Here is a 22,026-nt window from a genome sequence, read left to right on the forward strand (position 1 = left end):
AGGCCACGTGAGGGCCCACTGCGAAGCTGACTGTCAGCAAGCCGGGAAGAAAGACTTCACCAAACACTAACTTGGCCAGCATTTTGATCTTAGACTTCCAGTCTTCAGAATTGAAAAAAATATCTGTTGTTGATACCAACAAGATTGTGGTATTTCGTCATGGTGGCTCGAACAGACTAATATAAGGGGAAACTTACTTCTAGAATTATTTTGGATAAATGAAGGAATGATAGAACTAGACTCTCACCACTTTGCAACTTCTGGTGACATAATGGAATTAAGCAATGCCTACTGAAAACATTAGGTGGAAAACTGAGGGGGACTTTATAATGGATGGATCAAGCGGACAGCACCTGAACCCAGTAATCAACCTTGACTCCACAAAAAGACGACTGTGCCTTCTAGTGTGATAGAGCATCTCAGAAGTGCTCTGGAAAACAAAAGACCTGCATCTGGTCAAGCAGGTCTTATAGACCTGCAAGAGACAGGGCTACAGGGAGATGTGAAACACAAGAGGAGCACAAATGGCAAAAGCCAGAATCCAGATACTCTACAGATATTCAGGATGTGTATGGACTGAAGATTTTCACATGTTACAAGAAAAAGGAGAGGGGTGGAACTGTGGGGAGACACTTAGAACAAATATCAAACAAATGTTTTGTGTAGACCGTGTTTGCATCCTGCTTCAAATAGACAAACTGTAAAAGCACAATGCAGAAAGTCAGGGAAGTTTAAACAAAGACTAGATCTCGTTATTATTTTGTTAGGACAATGGGATTATGGTGATGTTTAAAAAGAGTCCCTCCCTTTTACGAGCAGTTCTTCTGTAAATGTTTTAGTAAATGTTTTAGTAATGTGTCGGGTTTGTTCACCATGGGGGTAAAGGGAAGGGGAGGAGAGTAAGTGGGACTAGGCTAAAACACAGCCATACAAGTCGGTAATTGTTGAAGGCTAATCAAACGTGACGGTCTGCTAACCTACTCTGCCTACTTTTGGGTATAGTTTAACATTTCTATAACAAAAGCAATTTTTAAATCATTTTAATATTCTAGCTGATGGGATGTATGAAATACGGTAAAATTTTAAAAACTAGCCTTACCCTTTCATCCTCATCTCTTTCGTCAGAAATTTGTGGTTTTATTCTTTCAGACTCTTTTTCTTCAGGTCTCCTTTTGGCAGCTCTGTTAGGTAAACAAATATGCCAAATTTTAGCTCAGAAAAACTAACGATTTCACCAACTTGCATTAAAGAACTAATGCCTCCCTATCAAAAAGCAAAATATTCAGCCCTGACTGGTGGGCTCAGTGGGTTGAGTGTTGTCCCACAAACCAAAAGGCTGCCAGTTCAATATCCGGTCAGGGCACATGCCTGGGTTGTAGGCCAGGTCCCCGGTTGGGGGCATGCAAGAGGCAACTAGTCGATGTTTCTGTCCCTTTCCTTCTCCAAAAATAAACATCTTTAAAAAACATTAAAATAAGTATTCAGAATATATCTAGGAAATGGAATCTTCTCATCCAAAAAAGAAAGCCCCATGTCATGGTGGCGCTAAAGGCATGTTGCTAACTCAGGATCCTGAACAGGGCTTTCAGAAGCTCCATGTGATCCCCTCAGACAGGGCAGGGGGGAGCACCTGATGACAGGTCCTGGAAGCTAAGAGACACACATGACTGTGCAGTTGACAGGAGTGCCACTGGCAGAAGGTAAGAGGGCTCAGTGTGGTTTCTTATCCAACCCTGCCCCAATTGATCCAATCTTCCAATAGCATCAGCCACTCCCTGTAAACCTCCATAGTCACAGGTCTCTAGAACACTTATTTTAGTGATTAAAGTTACACAAAGCACAGCGCATAAGTGCAAGCATTAAATACTTACAGATCTTTCGGTTGACTCCTGTGCCTCTTTTCATCCTGAGAGGGAGGAAGCAGAAATGGAGAGATAAAGGGGAAAAAATTAGCATCTGAGAAAGAGCTAGACCAAACCCGAAGTATCGGTTAGTGGCTGCAGCTCTGCAGAACTAGAGAACAGAAGGATCTCAGCAGATACACAGGGTAGAGATGAGGCTTCAGGTTTTTTACTCAGCTCCCTATCCCCTTCAAACAAGGGTTGATCAAATAATTGGCAAACTATTTCTGGAAAGGCCTAAAAACAAACATTTTCAGATTTGCAAGCGCCATGTCACAACTACTCAACTCTACCTCTGTAGCACAAAAGCAACCAGAGATAATATGTAAATGAAAAGGCATGGCTACGTTCCAATAAAGCTTTATACAAAAATAGAGGGCCAGATTTAGCCTGGAGGCCGTAGTGTGCCACTGTCCCAGGAAAGCTCAGTGAAGGAGACATTATAGCAATTTTTCTTATATTACCCAAAATGCCTATAGCTCCATCTGTCATCTGGCCAGGACTGAAGACAAATATTGAGATAGTGGGGGTCAAGGATGGGGTGGCACATGACTTAGAATCTACTATGGAAAATTAAGACATAAAAATAAGAATTCTGCCCTGGCTGGGGAGATCAGCTGGTTAGAGCATCGTCCCAATTCTCCAAGGTTATGGGTTTGATCCCAGGTCAGGGCACATACAATAAGCAACCAATGAATACATAAATAAATGGAACAATAAATCAACATTTCTCTCTCCCTTCTTTCTCTAAAAATAAATTAGTTGCTTTAAAAAAATAAAAATTCCAAACTGTTACCAACTCCTTGCTTTATATGGACAATCAACTATCTTCTGAGTTTTCAGACAAAAAAAATACCTTTCTGATAATATAGTTCATCTTCATAAAGCAACAAATCTATGAATGGATCTATTAAAGTGGAAGAGTCAACAATATTAAAAAGGCCAAGTGCCGGCTATGTAATCCCAATCACCTGCCAGTCTGTCTGGGAAGAATGGGTGGTCTGACACCACCACCAAAATCTCTCTAGGAAGGTAACCAATGTCTGGACAGAAAGGTGACAAGACAGTAAGATGTTAGAGCAAGCTGGTGGGAACACCAAGAGAGTCCGCTGCCACAGGACAAGAACAGATGCCATGGCCAACCAGGCTGGGAGGCAGAATGCTCATGGCCAAGTAATATGTGACCTCAGGTTCCAGTCTCTAGATTTCAACAGACAAGTCCATGGAGACAATCCAGGAATTCTCCTAGCTCAGCCTCTCTCAGCCAGACAGGAACAAAACTGCCTGAAGAGCTTGTGACTCCTGTGCTGTGTCCCCAGCAGATTTATCCCCTTCCCCGAGAATTATGGTAGCAGGGCAACCCTGTGGACATAATCTTACTATCTTGTGGTTTTATGCAGGCCCAGCCTTGTCTCAATGTGTTATGTTTAAACCTTAGAACATGTTTACTTAGCTGACCTGGAAGTGAGCAGCTGGTGGGGATGGGGAGAACTAGACTCAGAACTTAGGAGACAGATTGTTCAAGCAACACGGGCATGGCTGACACAGGCCTGGGCTGACACATGTCAGGACTTCTCAGCAGAGAGGATCTTAAGAGCAGCTGGTTTCAAAGACATCGTAGTCAAGGCACACACAGGCCCTCTTCAGCATTATGGATAAACAGACAACTGAAGTGAATGCGCACCAGACATCAGGCACTGACATACAAGGACAACCACCAGCCCCTACAAGTGGGGTTAGATAATTTGCCCAGAGTCATCTCACAGGTAGGTAGGGGTAGATTTGAACCCAGAGCCCTGTCCCATGAAATTTCTCCCAACCAAATGAAAACAAAATAAAGTAACTTCTGGTCAAGATGGTAGCGTGGGCAGACATGGCTCACCTCTTCACACAACCACATCAAAATTACAACTAAAATATAGAACCACCATCACTCAGAATCGTCAGAAATCAAGTTGAACGAAAGTCTGGCAACAACGGAATTAATCCACATCCATACAGACTGGTAGGAGTGGTGTAGACACAGAATGGGCTGGTCTCACATCCATGTGTTCAGAAGGGATATTTCCAGACTGGAGTCCCAGACCCACACCAGGCCCCCCAGCCCAGGATTCCAGTGTCAGAAAGATAAGTCCCCACAACTTCTGGCTGCAAAAACCAACAGGGATTGTGTCGGAAGAAACTTCAAGTCCCAAGCGGTTCCTCGGGGGTAGCAGCTTGAAAGACACCAGTGATATACAGAGAGAAACTGAAGTGTCTGGCATCGGGGCACACAGAGAATATTGTCCCTTTGCTGACACCTCCCCCAACAGAGCTGGTAGACTGCTACCAAATCTGAGACTTCATCAACCTGGCTAACACTGTTAGACCTGCCCTGGAGATCCCCAGAGACTTGGCCCTTCCCAAAGTACAGGCCCACCCAAAATGTTTTTCCATATTAATAGCTGGTCTCAAGGCTCATACTTCACAACTTCCTAACTCCTATCAAACAAGCAACAGCTAGCCTCCATGAGCCCCAGGTCCCACATTAGCAGCAGCCAGATTAGAATAACAGCTTGGCTTCGCCCAGGAATCTCTAAGCCCAGCACAAGTAGCAGCCATCTCAGATTGCTTTGTAGCTCAGGCAGGGTGCCCCAGGCAAAACACAGGTGGGGGCTGACCTTGGCCGGCTCCATCTGGGAAACCCCAGGGACACAGCACCCAAGGGACAGCTATAGACATGTTGGAGCACCACCACCCAGCCCTGCACAGCTAGTCCTCAGTGAGGGAGGAGGTTGGTGGTAAGTGGTCACAGCCAATCCTTGCAACTGACTGGCCTGGGTAAATCCTTCCCATTGATCTGCCAACAGCAACAAGGCTCAACTACAAGAGGAAGTTTTACTCAGCCCACACAGAGGTCATACCTCAAGTACCCAGCTTGGGTGATACGGGAGGCTGTGCTACTGGACCCTACGGGACACCTAGTACACCAGATCATGCTACCAAGACAAGGAGTCATAGCAGCTCTACGTAATACATAAAACAAACACAGGGAGACTGCCAAAATGAGGAGGCAAAGAACAGATAGAAACTCCAGAAAAAAAGCTAAATGAAATGGGAGATAAACAATCTATCAGATGCAGAGTTCAAAACACTGGTTATAAGGATACTCAAGGAACTTAGTGAGGACCTCTACAGCATAAAAAAGATCCAGTCAGAAATGAAGGATTCACTAATTAAAATAAAGAACAATTTACAGGGAAACAGAATGGATGAAGCCAAGAATCAAATCAATAATTTGGAATGTAAGGTAGCAAAAAAAAGTCACGCAGACCAAGATGAAAAAAGAATCCAGAAAAAATTAGGGTGGTATAAGCAGCCTCTGGGAAAACTTCAAGAGGCCCAATATTCACATCCTAGGGGGGCCAGAAGGAGAAGAGAAAGAGCAATAAATTGGAAATCTATCTGAAAAAATAGTGAAAGAAAACTTCCCTAACTTGGTGAAGGAAATAGACATGCAAGTCCAGGAAGCACAGAGAGTCCCAAACAAGATAGATGCAAAGAGGTTCACTCCAAGTCACATCATAATTAAAACGCCAAAGGTTAAAGATAAAGAGAATCTTAAAAGCAGCAAGAGAAAAGAAGTTAGTTACCAGAAGGTTGCCAGAAGGTGGCGCAGAAGAATGGGTGAAGAGGTGAGGGGATTCAGAAGTACAAATAGGCAGGTACGGAGTAGCCATGGGGATGTGAAGTACAGTATAGGAAAGGGAGCAGCCAAAGAACTTATTCACTCAACCCATGGACATAAACAATGGTGGGGGTATTGTCTGAGGGAGTAGCGGTGCTGGGTGGAGGGGGACAAAGAGGGAAAAAAACCAGGACAACTGTAATTCCATACACAATAAAATATAATTAAAAAAATTAAAGTAACAAAGATTCAGTCATTACTTTCTCATCTCCTTCATCCATTTCAGCCTGAACGCCTGGACTTGCTTCTGTGTCAGGCTCCTCCTTAGGTCTCTGTTTAGGTGTTCTGTCACAAAACAAAAGCAAGACACACCCCCCCATCAGCTCAGGGAGCCTGACACCCTTGCAAGCAGACTGATGAGGGCCAATGCACAGTCTCCTCCCTGCATCAGTGCATGGGTCACCTTTCCTACCTGGCAGGACAAGACTTCACTGCAGGACCCCGAAGGGCACTGATCACCTCAGAACTATGATCTCAGAAATACCATCAACACTTTATACAAATGTTGATGAGGGAGATGCCAGTAGTTTAAAACAAGAAACAGACACCAGGACTTCACTGATTTCTCGTGACATGATGGGAACCCTTCCTGTAGTTCAAGTGTCTAGCCCACGGCCACCCCTGTGAGGGTAAGGAAGAGCTGGTGCCATCTGCATCACCAACCAAGGAAAGCCAACTGGACACGTGAGATCTTCACCTCCCCATCTGCCAGGGCCCTGCCACTCAGTTTGGGTGTTCTACCCACCCCCACCCAGGCTTAGCCTCAGTTTCAACATTTGCTTCAGCCAAATGGATGTCAAAAGAAGCTTGTAAAGGTGTTGCTTTTCAATTCTGCCCTCAGGGTCTACTACTGCCATGAGATTGTCCCTAGGTTAACCAAATCGTGGGGCAGTAGCAGGTCAGCCCTGTCATCCCTGTCCAAGATCAGCCAACAGCCACCAAGCTATAGACTTGTGAACTCAAATGGTTAACTGTCTTAAGCCACTGAGCTTTGGGGCTATTTGTTACACAGCGTCTTCATAGTTATGGGTAACAGACATAACATAGCTGCTTATTCAGTGCCCTTAAAACACCACTGGAGAATTGCTTGCTGTATGAGGAAGGGCCTGGGGTCAAGTCAGCTGAATCTGAACTGACCTCAGCCTCCACTGTGGTGGTCTGATCTTCCACAAACTGAACTCACCCACATTCTACATGAATAATTAATGCACCTAATAGTCTTTCCAATCTATTATTTTTACCAGAACACTTATTTTAACAGTAAGTTTCACAATATAAAGTACGAAGGCATGTTTACTATACTTACAGTTCTTTGGTTTGACTTCTGAGTCTCTTTTCCTAAGTGCAGGGAAAAAAAAAAAAAAAAAAGACTAGTTAGTTTTCCCCCATCTGGTCCTAATCATTCTATTAAAATGTTCTATGAAAATAAAATATCTAAACTGATCCTACTGGGATGGGATCAGTAGGGATGGGTGAGAGTAAAAACTGTCTACCTTCAAGACAGCAAAATTTTTTTGGTGGCGTAAGCAGGAAATTAAAGACACTCTTAAGAGAACAGGTCCTGTAGTTCAAGTATTTACCCACGAGCCTCTGTCACCTGCCATGAGTGTTGACAACCTCATAGACAATAATTTTATATCAAAACTAGGAATCTGTAATAAAGAAATAAAGTAGCGTGATCCAGTCTAGACAAGAGTTCTATCTTAAACATGGACAACACATCGTTTGGAGTCCAGGTTTAAAGAGCTACACACATCTCTCGGAGAACTGCTCAAGCCAAATTCAGCCTCAGAAACTCCTCATGTCATTCATACATAAAGAGACCACAAAGGTCAATGGCATTAGGAGAAAAACATGTTGGGAACCTTCCTACTGCAAGAAGAGATCCTGGGAGCTTGACCACGGGTAAGCAACTTCAGCCTTGCCCAAAGCTCCTTCTTTGGAAGGTGAGTGAGCTGGCCCACTAAAACTGCCCCTTCTGAAAGGCACTCAACGTGTGTCCCAACTGTAACTGCTGTCTTATTTTAACTAGTATCAGGGTAGGGAATGTACTTAAAGACTAGCTTCAAGTACCAAATGGTTCAGGAATCAACATCCACCTTAGCTGACCCTCCACTAGAGCCAAATAACCCATTCTTTAACAGGGTCCCAATAAAGGCACTCTCTACCCATCCACATTTAGAAACTATAGTAAGAAACTTCTAATCCATGCCTTCACGTGAAAACCAAAACAGGACCCCTTACTGCTCCATCACCTATGATTACCCAGTGTCGGCCCTTTGTCCCATGGTAAAGTTTCCAGTATTGAACCCCCATTCCGCCTCCCACCCCCTCCTCATGGGGGTTCAGGTGGCACATTTGTGATTTCACAGAACCTTGAACTCTGATTCCACCAAGGAGCTAGAGATCTACTAGCCTGATCTCAGTTAAGAATGTGGCTTTGTATCTAAATGATGCTCTAGAATTTTAGTACCTCACATGCTTGAAAATGAAATTTTCATAGACTTCTTGGGTGAGAGGCAGGTGGGTGAGGGGACAGACTGAAGCTCTGATGGACTGATGGGACAGCAAAGGTCCAGCTGACCCCAGGTCTACCACTGATGTACTTCCTATCACAACAGCAGTTTAACCCACCTTCCACATAGAGAGCCACCAGAAAAATGAGTCTGAAAAGCATTTTAGCCAAAGTCATGGTCATTTTGGTCATTAATGAAAGTTATTCTGAGCCCACATACTCTCCACCCGCTTCCTAGAGCCAAATGGGGACTCAGATTAAAGTACAAGTGACAAACTTGGAGGTGTCCATGCTTTACTTTTTCATCTCTGTCTTCTTCCTCTTCCATGTATGTTTCTAGTTTGACGCTTTCTGGTTCGTCTGCAGAAAGTGGTCTGGCAACTCTGTCAAGCAAAACAATATAGCCAGAGGGTGACTTTCAGACTCCTCCCCTGGAAGCAGTTTTCATAAGGTCCTCCTTGTTACCCCAAAACTCGATCTTTATCTCAGGGGCCCTAAAAGGAACATGCTACCTTAACATTTAATATTTCAATGACCTGTAGATCTGGTTCTGATAACTGCCAGGTGTCCTCCATTCATTCTCTGCAAGGAGAATTCTACCTGAATTGAAAAGGTTAATCTGACCCCAAACTCAGCATCCTTAAGCTATCTACAGTTACCACAATTCTTTTAAAGTTCTAAAGGACTATAAAGTTCTTTTTAATTAAAACATTTCTAAAATGTCATTAAAATAATCAAAATTACAGCTTACACAGAATAAAAAGGTATAGTAATTATTCTTACAGTTCTCTGGATGTAATTCGACGTCTCTTTTCCTCCTGTGTGGAGAGAAAAGAAGAAAAGACAAAATTATTCATTTCAAAAGAAAATCAAAACCAAAAATGTAAGTTAAAGTGTTAAGTAAATACATTTGATATGATTAAAAAGAGGGCGGGATTGGGGGTGTTAAGGTTTGGGGGAGAAGATCTGGACAACCACCAGTCCAGCATTAATGCCTCATCCCCTCAAAACAAGAAGGCCCAGGAGTTGCCCCAGGGTATGTCTGCACACTATAGATTGCCCCGAGTGGCTCTGAAAAAGATCAGAGACCTTTTACCTTGTGTCAGGAAGTCTTCACTATTAGAAAAAAACAAAACGGTAACTCAGGGTTCATATCACAAAGTGACAACAACCTAATTTGGACACCAGCTATTCTTAGGTGAATACTCTAGTACATTAGTTCCCTAAGTTGATAATATTTGCCATCTGAGGATAGCTGTATTTATGTATTTAAAAGAGATCAACATCAACCCCTCCCTGGGTCTCCAGCCTATAAGTCTGTCCTGTGTATTTCAGACCTGCCAGCTTCATAACTCACGTGAACCAATTATTTAAAATTAATCATACACATCCTACTGGTTCTGTTTCTCTAGGGAATCTGAATGTAGGTTTTATACTGATATACTAATATATATACATACATACATACATACATACATATAGGTTCCAGCAGAAGTAATTCCAACTTGACTGTAGTTGGTCGAGTAATAATATGGGAGTATTAATTTACAGTTTTAATTTGAACATTTCACCTAAAATGTCATATGGTGTGCTTGAGTGTGATATTGTTGTTACAGAATTACATGCTTATGATTTTGTAATAAAAGATTTTGTAATATAAAGGGGATGTTATTTGTGCCAGACCCTGTATATAACCTGAAACAATGAAGACACAGAATAATGCTTGCCCCTAAGAAACACAAGAGCTTCGAGGGGACGGGGTAGGAGGGAGATCCATGTACTGTACATCTTTTAGTACTATGTGAAAGTTTTACCAGGTGCATGCAATGTATGTTTTTAAAACATAATAAATTCTCAAGACTTTGAACTGACTCAAGTAAGATAGTCTATATTACCACTTATTTGACTGATGCCATCTGATAACACTTGGTCCAGTTTGGTAAACTAAGTCTTATTCTAACGTATTGGAATAAACACTATCTTTACAAGTGTTCATCCCGGAAGCCCCCAAGGCCTCACACCCAGTGCCAGTGCACTGGCTTGTTGTGTATTTCTCTAGAAGCCTGATGAACAGGCTATATAAGCTCTCCAGAAGATTAAAATACAAGAAACTCTAAAACTACTGCATTTATAAAAACAGTTATCAATATTATAAGATCTGACTTGCTTTCACCTATGAAAATTCTTCCTAGGAGGCAAGAGACTGGGCCACATGATTGCACAAGCTATTTCCCCTTTGTGTCTCAGTTTCCCACTTCACTGTAGTACGACTAAACCTAACTACAAATATCTGAACCAAGATCATGAACAGTGACACCTAATTTCTAAGAATAAAGTGATATGAGAACTAGTGTGTCCTACAACAGAATCTTAAGCCTACTGCAATACTAATGGTAGCCCAATGGCCCCTGAGTGACCCCTTAGCCCAGTGCTTTTCATCCAGGGTTACTTTGCCCCCAGGGGTATCTGGCAATATCTGAAGATGATTTTGTTGTCACAATTGGAAAGGGAGGGGGCAATGCTACTGGCATCTAGTGGGTAGAGGTCCAGTGCTGCTAAACACTCAATAGTGCATAAAACTACCCCCATAGCAAAGATTACCCAGACCCCAAAATCAGTAATGCCATGTTGGAGAAACCTTGCCTTAGAACAAATCATGGACACTCATCTTCACTACATAGCAGGCACTTTGTACCCACACATAAACCTACAAAGATTTCCCCTCAATGCTCAGAGCTAGTCCTGTGGCAAAACTGAGATGAGAATCAATAGTGTGTGACCATCTGGTATTCTACAGGTTTGGCCTTCCTTCAGTCACATGGGACAGTACCAAGATTGACATTTTGTGTATCAAAGGTCTTCAGCAAGCCAGCAGTTTTCCAAGTCCAAGCAGCACTATCACACTACGTGTACCGATGGCAGAATTGTCTGCTTTTACAGAATCATTGGATGTGGGATGTTGGATGTGGGCCAGACTTACCTGGTCTTTTTCCTCATCGACAGAATCGTCGTCCAGTTTGGCTCTTTCAGGGTCATCCTCAGGTTTCCGTTTCGCAGGGCTATTGAACACAGTAAGGCCACCCGTTAGCTCAGCCAGACCCTCGTCCCCAGTGGGTGTGGAATGACTTACATGCCCCCCACCCTCTTTAGGGCAGATTCAGGGCATGGATGCCCTCTTCCCTCCAATGACAGGTGTCACTGACAGGGTGTTGAAAGAGGCTTCAAGTTTAATATTTAAGTGATAGGCTGAGAATATCGCCATTTTGCAAACCCTAAGAAATCATGATTCTGGACATTGATCATCAGATGCTGGTATCAAAGAAGAGACATTACATGCTTCCAGTGGAAGCTTACAGAGCCATCTATGAAGGAGTCTTAAAAAACATAAACCTGGATCTGACCAAACCTTCAGACGTTGTAACTACCAGATTATAGGAAATGGAGATAAGGGAACACATTAACTACCATAAGGATGCAGTCAGCCAGATCAAGGAACTCTATTGGACAAATGACCTAATTTTTTTCAAATGACCTATTTTCTTCAAACAGCAAGAAAATAAAAAGGAAATCTATAACTTGAAAGGCTTAAGGAATCAATCAACCAAACACTTTGTTTGCTACACATGGAAAAATGTGAACACTGGCTATGTGTCTGACAGCAAGGAATCATTACACTTTATAAGGCATAAAAATAGCATGCTATGCTTTGCCTCTTTAAAAAATGACTTCACTAAATGTTAGCAATTATAGCAAAATATGAATTTAAAATCTGTCATAGAACAATAAGAGACCTCATTGCCTAGAAATGTACTGGAATATCCATAGATAAGATGACACATCTGGGATCTGTGTCAGAGTAATCCAGCTGGGGGGACATGGGGGTATAAGGAGTTGTGCACTTGTAGTATCGCTGGAGCATATGGGGGTGCAGATGAAATGATGGCCAGGAGCGGTTAACTGGTAACACTAGGTGATGGATTACTGGGGGGTTCATTTTACTATCCCTACCAAGTTTTTGAAGTTCCCTATAGTAAAAATAGATGAGGTATTCAGAAATGCTGTTCACAGGGATGTAAAACAGAGCATAGGGAATAAGGCCAATAATATTGTAATAATTATGTATGGTGCCAGGTGAGTCCTGGAAATAGCAGAAAGAACATTTTTTTAAAGATTTTATTTATCTTTTAGAGAGAGGGGAAGGGAAGGAGAAAGAAAGGGAGAGAAACATCAATGTGTGGTTGCCTCTTATGTGCCCCTTACTGGGGACCTGGCCTACAACCTACGCATGGGCCCTGACTAGGAATCAAACTGGCAACCCTTTGGTTTGTAGCCTGCATTCAATCCACTGAGCTATACCAGCCAGGGCAGAGGGAACATTTTATAGTTTATGAGTGTCTAACCACTATGCTGTATACCTGAAACTAAAACAAAATAAGATTGTAAAAAAAGAAATGCTGTACATAAATGTCTAATGAACAAAACTGCATGATAAAAATCTACGCATTGTGGAAAAAAGTGCTAAATTATATCCTACTAATTCCATACATGTTTTACCAAAAGCGATTGGCCCCTAGAAAAGAAGGCTGTCAATTCATTATATACTGACCCCCTTGTGAAATGAGAGGTGATGGTGGTCTGCCTGGTAGTTTGCCTTGTAATCCTGGGGCTAGGTGAGACTTCAGCTGTTTAAAGAAAAAAAAAAAAAAAAAAAAAAACCACTATGAATAAAAAAATTCACAGCAAAGGTGCAGTTCTTCAGCATCACCAAGTTAATGCAGAGCATTAAGTGTCCTTCCTCTCTCATTCTAATCAACAATTGTCTTGATAAAGTTGACAATTAGCACCTACCTGCTAGTTTGCTGAACCACTTTACACAAGCTCTTATATGAGAGGCCAACCCCTGAACCAGACAAGGAAACAGAACCACAGAACCATCAAAATGTGAAGTGGCTGAGAGGTAGACCTGAATTCAAGTCCATGATCTTTTGTTTGTGAAGATTCCAAAGAGTTACTTTGACTACAAGCTGGCAGGGAGCCTAAGGATAATGTTTAGCTTAAAAAGGAGTAAGTATCAGTAGTTCCTATTATCTTATACCTCCTAACTCAAACTTAGCCATGTTTTGGGATCTAACGCTCTAGACTTGGTCAAAGACAAAATTTAGATTAGTATACACCTAAGCTAGTTAGGAAGTATACTTACTAGAGGTATACACAAGAAACTAATCAGGAAGTACTGCCCAGGAGGACCTATGGCTCCAAGTCTGACTGTCCCCTTCCTTATGTGGTAACAGTCTCCATCAAGGTCAAATGAGTTAAGGGCTCTTACACTTTGTCTCTCCATCAGACTTGCTTCTCCTGGGCGTGCAAGGTTTGGACATGGGTTTGGGCGACTTGTTTTCCTCTGCCATTCTCACTCTGCGGTTTTCACCACTCGAATGGCTCCCGTTTTCTAGACATCCATTCACTTCCCGACTGAAAGCATGTGCTCCGTTCTCCAAGGACAAATCTTTATTTAAAAGGGATTTGACTTTAGCCAGGTAGCCCTCCTACAGCAGGAAAGGATAATTTAAGTAGCAGTGAATGTAAACAAGTGGCAGTAAGAGAATAAGGAAACACATGCATTTCCTTTATAACTATCAGGTAACAAGGAGAGCTGGGGATTATTCCACCTCTCTGGTCACAGACAAGCTACACAACAGGAGACATTTTCTAGATGTCAGGATACTGAAAACTGACTTACCTCTGATAATTCTTCTTTGTGTAATTTCGTTTCCAAATCACACAACTGATTCTTTATTTCTGTTTGCAGAAACTCATGCAAAAGATTCAATTTCTCCTTCACACACTCCTAAGAGAAAGACATAGGGTTAGAAGTCCCCAAACTCCCAAGGTACTGACTAATGGACTAATACACAAATAATCATGCTACCTGGTCAGGTAACAATGACTAAATGGCAGGCAATGCTGACTGCAGAAAACAAAAAAATCACAACTTAAGTATTCACTAGACACTTTGCTGACGTTTCCATTAAGATCACATCACACCATCTCCAAAGTGGTAAAAAATGGAAGATCAGAGACAGAGTCACATATAATTTATTAGAACAAAACTGGGCTTTTGAAAACTGTGCCCAGGACACGGGATAGTTCGGAGTCTAGGTCTGGAACCTAGTTTGGGAAACCTGTCAATGAATTACCGAAGTCAGCTCATATTAGCAGCATGTTAACACAACACATTAAAACAAAAATACTTCCAAGTTATCTCAAAATTTTATGGAAAAAAGCCAATTCCACTTAAACGTTTTACAAGCTACAGAGTATCTGTCAAGTAGTCACATTTGGCAATAAAATTTTTTTAAGGTGGAGATTACCTTTTCTGTTAAGCTATCTCTTTCCAAATCTTTGAGCCTGGGGGCGAAAAATAAGGAAAAGAAAAAAAAAAACTTGTTAAGCAAGTTTACTTATAAGAATTAGCACCACAGCTTTGAAGAACTTTGGAAGTAAATTTAATATACATGAGTGTTAGAAAAAAAAAATACAGTGCCACCTCCCCCCCACCCCCATCTAGAATGCCTATTGTAATGCCTAGACATTAAGAAGTCATTTGTGACTGAAATGAGGTCCCTTTTTGGGGGGCAGCTTTTCTGATGGTGAGAGATACAGAAGCTCTGTAACAATACAGGGGTGGGGAGAAGTAAATGTACAGCTGTAAACCTACTTTTGTCCACCAGTAGAGAGAATTAAAAAAGGTACTGGGATAGGAAGCAGGTCAGTTGGGTTGCGTTTGTAAATAAAGTGACCTGGAGGTGGTCTTCCCCTAGCTGGATCTGAGAAGGGCCAAGATGAAGGTGTACCATAGTGCTGTCAGCATGAGAATGAGTAGAGCGGGGCCACAGAATGCTGTGGGGAACAGGCGACTAACACTCCTAAAGGCTGGGGTGGAGGGCAGCACTCACATGAGGAATGTACGAAATAGGGGAATTAAGGCAGCAGAGGTGCCCACACACAGGGGAGATGCATGAAGTTAGAAGACTTGGCAGGTACCTGCCCCAACAGCTAATTTTTGTAAAGTTTGTATGTAATACTTCAAAATTGCAGAACTGTCAGGAGTTTGGCTGGAAAAATCATGATCTGATTTAATTATTTAAGACTAGTATCTTGCCTCCTTGGGGGGCAGGGAGAAGAAAAAGGAAGGAGACTCGATGACACTGAGGAAAAGGAGGTGAGTGAAGAGGCTGTCCCTAAGCCTGTGTGCTGACTGTGGGCGGTGGGGCAGCAGCTCTAACCTGCTGGGTTGGCGCAGTCAGCAGAGTGGGATGTATGAAATAGGGGAATTCAGAGCACACTGGGCAGAAACCAGGCCTCCACCATCTCTGGATTCTCCCACCCAGCACCCACAGACTAGATACTCAGTTGTCACTAGCTCAAAGGCCAGGAACAGAGCTTTTCCAGAGGGCAAGCAAAGCCCTCTTTTAGCAGCAAAGCCAGGAATGGGAGCAACAGGCTTTGCAAGAACAATATCAAAGTGGCTAAGCCAAGTGCGTGTGGACCCTGCTTCTAGCTTTGATCACCACTCTCATCTGTGGGTACCTGCTATATGCTAGGCTCTGTTCCAGGCAATGAGCTGGGTGACTGGACAGAGGCATTGCCAGGTAGGAACCTCCCAACTTGGGTGGTCAAGAAAGGCCTTTCTGTAGAAAAGACTCTCAGCAGACTGCAGACTGCAGATACAGTAGTAATACAGATGACCCTTGAACACCATGGGTATGAAATACACAGATCCAATAAATACTGTAAATGTATTTTCTCTTCATTTTGATTTTTAAAAAGTTTTATTTTATTCTCATTCAAGAGAAGGGAAAGGAGAGAGAGAAACATCAACGTAATAGAGAATACACCAGTTGCACACGCCCCAACAAGGAACTGAACTGGCGATCCTTTGGTTCCGGGATGATGTTCCAACCAACTGAGCCACACTGGCCAGGGCTGATTTTATTAACACCTTCTTTTCTCTAGCTTCCTTTACTGTAGGAATACAGTAATAATACAGATAACATAGGACAGGCGTTAATCAACAATTTATGTTATCCATAAGGCTCTCGTTAACATTAGGCTATTAGTTAAGTTTGGGGGGAGTCAAAAGTTATAAATTTTGGACTGTGCAGAGGTTCAGCACCCCTAACCCCCAAGTTGTTCAAGGGTCAACTGTATGTATCACATCCAGAAGTTGAGAAAGACGTTCACCTTAGAGCCAGCAAGAGAAAAGGAACTTCAGTCTTACACCACAAGGAAGTGAATTCTACCTAAAAGAGTGGAACAGATTCTCCCCTAAAGCCTCCAGAAAGGAATACAGCCTGCTGACACTGATTTTTATCTACTGACTCATTCCAGATTTCTGACCTACAGAACTATTAAGACAATAAATTTATTTATTGTTTTATTTAAGCCACTGAAATTGTGGTAATTTGTTATGGTAGCAATTAGAAATGAATACAATATCAGAAATTCAGAACTTTTTGGTGGGGGAAAAGGAGAGTAAGCAGTCCATGAGTTTCAGAAGTGATGTTTTGGTGAACAGCAGCTATCCACATGGCTATTCAGCAGCTAGAAATCAGAACTGGCTCTCTAGAGATGCATCAAAATTAGAGGCATCTATCTCCAGTGGGCACCACAATTGCTGAAAGTAGAAGTCCCACACCAGAAGCAAGAAGGGTCCAAGAATGAAAGAAAGGGGAAGAGGAAAGGGGTAAGTCAGGAAAGAAAGAGGCTCTCTGGTAGTAGACAGCAACACAAAAGCCAAAGATACAAAGTAATATACTACAAAGCAATATACTGAGTTGAAAGAAGAGAAAAAGTCACCTCCAGCCTAAAAAAGAGAATGCCTAAACAAGAGTAGGAGTGGACCGCTGGCACAAAAGCTAAGGCAGTAGTAGAAAAAGCAAGTCCAGACCATTCTACAAGAAACCAGACAAAGTTTGGAATAAGCAGGCATATAGCTCATCTCTACACCACATACAATGCTACATTACTTCCTGCCTCAGTATTAAGATCTGCACATTAGTACTTAAATTTTGCTCCCCTAATAGAAATGAAATTATACAGATGACCACATGACAAACACTAGGTTTCTCTGCAGGTACTGCTCTACCACACTGATACCTTAATAGTTCAGTCAGTCGGCATACTGCCCTGGTAGAAGAGGTACCTTCACCCCATTTTACAAATAAAATACCAAGAGGTTAGCCACAGAGTTGGCAAGTGGCAGGGTGGGATTTGAACCCCAGTGGTCTGCACCTCTAGAAACTTACTGCAGGGGAGAACTAGAACAGATAAGTCAGTTTTTTTCCCTATACATTACCTACTCAGCAGGAGCCGTGGAACTAGTTAACTTCAAGACCTGGCTTAATCTAATCACAGAATGACTAGCAGATAAAAAAGCTGTTATAATTACAAAGGCTAATCAGAGCTGTGCAAAGGTTGCTAGAATCATGTGTAAACCCAGGCTTCATTAGAGAGGAAAGTTTGGCATGCAAGCATTTGAGTTCGCTGCACACCAAGCTACAGATACAATGAATAAAGAAAACATGCTCGGACAACAAATCACCAACTATGCATGCTGCCCGGCAACGCTGGGGTACACTAACAGAATTCCACACCCTTCTCCAATATGGGGGAAGGAGGCTGTGTTTCTGAGTGCAATCTTAAGGATGACGGGGTAAGTGGAGCCCAGCCTCATTTTGGTCACTCTGCATAGCCTCAGGCCCTGAGAACCTAAAAGAAGGCCTGCATGGCTTCTGAGAAGAGCACAAGATGACTCAGTCAAGTGAAGAGGGATTCCGGACTTCAGGCCAAGTATACCAGACGGTGGGGGTGGGTAGGAGGGGCAGGAAAACCACTGGATCCAGCTTATGTTGTAACAGGATCAGTTTCCACTTTCAGAAAACAGACCTGACTGACAACAGGAAGACAAGCGGAAGACTATCACTTTTTCTGTACAAATGATGATACCTTGGACTGAGAAAAAAATCAAGTGGAAAAATGTGGCTTATCCTGAAAGGCATGCTTTTTGAGAAGACTTATGGTAAATAATACTTCCATAAAGAAGTTAAAGACCAAACATTGAAAATACTTTCTACTACTGGGCAAGTGATTACATATGTAATGAATTAACTATATGCGCATTTTAAAAGAAGGTGCTATATAAACACAAGTTAGCAAAAGTGACAGAAATGCATAAATAAGGACCAGACCTAAACTTTGCTACTAGAGTATTCTAATGGACTTAAGGCTCCTGTCATATAGTAATAACTCATCTCTAATTTTTGTAAGTCAAGAGTTATACTTGCATTACAAATCAAGTTTAAGGGATTGTTGAATGCCATATTTATGTGTATTCTGCACCATTAAAATTCAAAGTGTAAGGAAAGCTGTTGAGAGGACAGCATAAGCTGACCATTTCAATGTCTATCACATGGTCTAAAACTCTGAAACTCCATACCTGCAGTGAGCAATTCTAGTTCAAAGTAATATGGAACCAAGAGTAAATGGCAGATTGTTAACACTCACCTAACATTCAAATTTGGACAAACAAAAACAGTGGTGTGGCCCAATAAAACCCCTGAGCCAGTAAGATTAGCCAATACAAGGTTAACATGTGGGCCTTTATGTGTCAGGCCCACATATTCTCATTTACTCCAATACCACTTTTCAATGCATATTAGTAACCCTAGTCTACAGCTGTAGCTTGCTTGAGACATTTGCCCAAGGTCATAAACAAACCAGGGGAGGTAAAGTTATCACCATCAGAGTGAAGAAGGCCGGGCCCCAACATCTATGTATTGGGTCAATATCATGAAGCCAGAGACCTTCATAGTTCCATTTCCATTTGAAGTCATGTTATATCTTGGGAGGGAATAGAGATGCAGACTCTTGAACAATACATTCCCTCTAACTGCTTAAAAGACAGTTGGAACTTTAAACACCTGCTAAGGAGACCCTAATACCCCCAACACACACACTCTCCACCCAAGGACCAAAGTAGACCTGGCCAGGCACAACCATAGCAAACAACCACGGGGAAGTGGCAAAGTCGGGTTCACTTCCCACTGGAAGTGTTCTGGCCTGGTCAGGGGTCCTGTGACTAGTGCTCCAAGTGAGGGATGCAAGTTTTCAGGAGTGAAATTGGTGCCCTTTACAAACAAGAAGCGAAGACCCAGTGGTCTTCCCATGTGCAGCCACCCATGTGCACAGAATTGCTACAGCCATCCCTGACATTAACCACTGCACCTCACTACCCCCACCCCCAGGCACGTGCTGGAAACTACAGCCAGTTTTCCCTAGTGAGGCTTCCTTGATTCCAAGGCTCACAGGAGCAGATTTACTAAAAAAGCCCATTCAGTCTTCATGAGGCCTGAGCTATGGCCCTCGTGCATGGTAACAGTTTATTCCAGAATACTACTTCCCTAACTGCTGGAGATGGAGGGAGCTCTCCAAAAAAGACAGGACTCGCAAACCTGAGCCGGCTGCGCCCGGGCCCTGACCGGCGACGTTTGTCTCCGGTGGTCTCCATCGGGATGTTGGTGTGGGAACGCCAAGAAGGGTCCCCTGAAACACCCTCAGGGACAAGGCACCCCTACGCACCCCCCCCCCCCCCACAGCATGCACCGGAAGTGGAGGCCAAAGTGCCTGGTTGAGGGGTGTCCCGAAGCCGAGGGCTGCCCACTTCCTGTGCAACCAAGCTGGAGGCAGGAGCCAAGCCTGTGGCTGTTCTAGGAAAGGGACCCCCGAAGCGAACTCTGAGCTTGCCCTACTTTGAGGTCAGGGGAGACCCCAAGTTTCTAGTCAGGAAGCACTGTTAGGGCCCTTGGCCCATTTTGGCGCCAAACAGCCCTGGACGCGCGCGACCGGAAGTCCCACCCTGTCCGCGCCAACAGCTGCCGCGCTATCCCACGCATGCGCGCCCGTCTGTCAGCGGCAGCCAAGGGCTACCCAGAGGGGAAGCAAACCCTCCATCCCCAGTGCCATGCCACCCCACAGAGCTCACGGTCCCCTGCGGCACCTACCGCCTGCGGACATCGTCGGGCAGTGAGATGGCCCGGGAGGCCAGCGCGGGCACCCGGGCTGGGGCGGTGCGGGCAGGCATCTCAGAAGCTGCAGCAGAGGTGTCGGCAGCACAGGCAGCTCTGGCTTTTCGCGCGGAAACCGACAGGGAGGGGCTGTGAGCTGAGGTGGCGCGTACCACCCTGGCCTGGGCACGGGGGAAGTCGGGACGTACCATACTGAGAGAGACTGTACCAGGTGCAGGCAGACTGAGTGGAGCCGGCTGTGTACAGGGAAATGCGCATGCGCGAGACTGGTGCGCACCCCCGCCTAAAGCAATGGGTTTGTCCAAGATCCACTGTTTGCTCCAGCCTTTGCCTGAGACAGTCATTCATTCATTCTTTACAGCGTGCTGGAGATAAAAAAAGGGAGATCCTCACGGAATTCAGGCGTGCTAGCATAAAATTCAAGGTCTTAGTTCCAATCCCACCGCCACCTATTCTCTCACTAAAAGGACCTTGGGCAGGTCATTTGAACCCAGACTTAGTCTCCTCGTCTGTAAAAAGGGGCTAATAGCACCTACTCCAAAAAAATCACTGGGATGCAAAATATGTAACTAGCACCAAGGATCTCACAGTTTAGGGAGGCCCGGGCCACTTCTACAGTCTGTGTTTAAAAAATCACCAGAACTTGGGGACGGACAGTCTTTAACAAATGCCATTGGGAAAATTGAATATCCATATATAAATGAATGGAATGGGACTCTTACCTTACACCATATATAAAATTAACTCAGCCCTGATTGATATGGTTCAGTTGGTTAGGTGTCATAGGTCACCGGTGCAAGTCCTGGTTGGAGCACATGCCTTAGTTGGGTTTTGGTCTCTGGGCACAAACCTGGGTTGCAGTTCCGTCCCTGGTCGGGGTGTGTACCAAGAGGCAATCTATCGAAGTTTCTCACACCAACATTCCTCTTTCTTTCTCCCTCTCAAAATAAAATCTTTAAAAATTAACTCAAGCGCTGGTTGGTGTGGCTCAGTGGATTGAGCACTGACCTGCAAACCAAGAGGTAGCCGGTTTGATTCCCAGTTAGGGCACATGCTTGGGATGTGTGCCAGGTCCTCAGTATTAGGTGTGCAAGAGGCAACCAATGGATGTATCTCTCACACATGGATGTTTCTCTCCCTCCCTTCTCCTCTCTAAAAGTAAATGAAGCTTTTAAAAAAAAAATAAAAGTAATTAACTCAAAATGGATTAAAGACTAAGTGTAAGACCCGAAACTATAGAACTACTAATAGAAAATCTGGGGGGATAGCTTCATGACACTGGACTTGGCAATGATTTCTTGGACAGGACACCAAAAGCACAAACAGTAAAAACTAAGATAGACAAATGGGACTACATCAAACTTAACAGCGAAGGAATCAATCAACAAAGTGAAAAGGCAACCAATAGAATGGGAGAAAATATTTGCAAACCATATATGCCATAAGGAGTTAACAGCCAGAATATATAAAGAACTCGTACAACTCAGACATAACTTGGATTTTAAAATGGGCAAAGGATTTGAGTACACATTTCAAATCCTTCTGAAATAGATACACAAATGACCAACAAGCACATGAAAAGATGTTCAACATCACTAATCAAGGAAATGCAAATCAAAACTACCATGAGATATCATCTCACATACAACAGGGTGACCATAACCCAAAACACAGTATGAAGTATGACAAAGATGTGGATATTGGAACACATGTGCTGTTGGTGGGGTTGTAAAATCATGTAGCAGCTATAGAAAATTGTGGAAGTTCCTCAAAACAATGAAAATAAAACTACCATAT

General features: G+C 43.3%; 1 protein-coding gene across 2 annotated transcripts in view; it reads right to left on the bottom strand.

The window, feature by feature from the left end:
* Positions 1–20,357, bottom strand: part of DNMT1 (DNA methyltransferase 1) — a 40,251-nt gene extending 19,894 nt beyond the window's left edge. Inside the window, exons 1-12 of one of the 2 annotated variants that reach the window (XM_036032313.1) lie at positions 20,206–20,357; positions 14,515–14,551; positions 13,884–13,991; positions 13,470–13,689; positions 12,750–12,825; positions 11,124–11,202; positions 8,927–8,961; positions 8,421–8,526; positions 6,935–6,966; positions 5,829–5,913; positions 1,872–1,906; positions 1,100–1,181 (exon numbers count right to left, since the gene is read on the bottom strand). In XM_036032313.1, coding sequence (XP_035888206.1) covers positions 1,100–1,181; positions 1,872–1,906; positions 5,829–5,913; positions 6,935–6,966; positions 8,421–8,526; positions 8,927–8,961; positions 11,124–11,202; positions 12,750–12,825; positions 13,470–13,689; positions 13,884–13,991; positions 14,515–14,551; positions 20,206–20,285 — 975 coding nt within the window. In that variant the 5' untranslated portion in view covers positions 20,286–20,357. The remainder of the gene's footprint in view (positions 1–1,099; positions 1,182–1,871; positions 1,907–5,828; positions 5,914–6,934; positions 6,967–8,420; positions 8,527–8,926; positions 8,962–11,123; positions 11,203–12,749; positions 12,826–13,469; positions 13,690–13,883; positions 13,992–14,514; positions 14,552–20,205) is intronic. The other variant, XM_028521984.2, reaches the window with a different exon arrangement.
* Between the last annotated feature and the right edge of the window lie 1,669 nt (positions 20,358–22,026).

Source organism: Phyllostomus discolor, chromosome 8 (genome assembly GCF_004126475.2).
Source record: "Phyllostomus discolor isolate MPI-MPIP mPhyDis1 chromosome 8, mPhyDis1.pri.v3, whole genome shotgun sequence".
Taxonomy (NCBI): Eukaryota; Metazoa; Chordata; class Mammalia; order Chiroptera; family Phyllostomidae; genus Phyllostomus; species Phyllostomus discolor.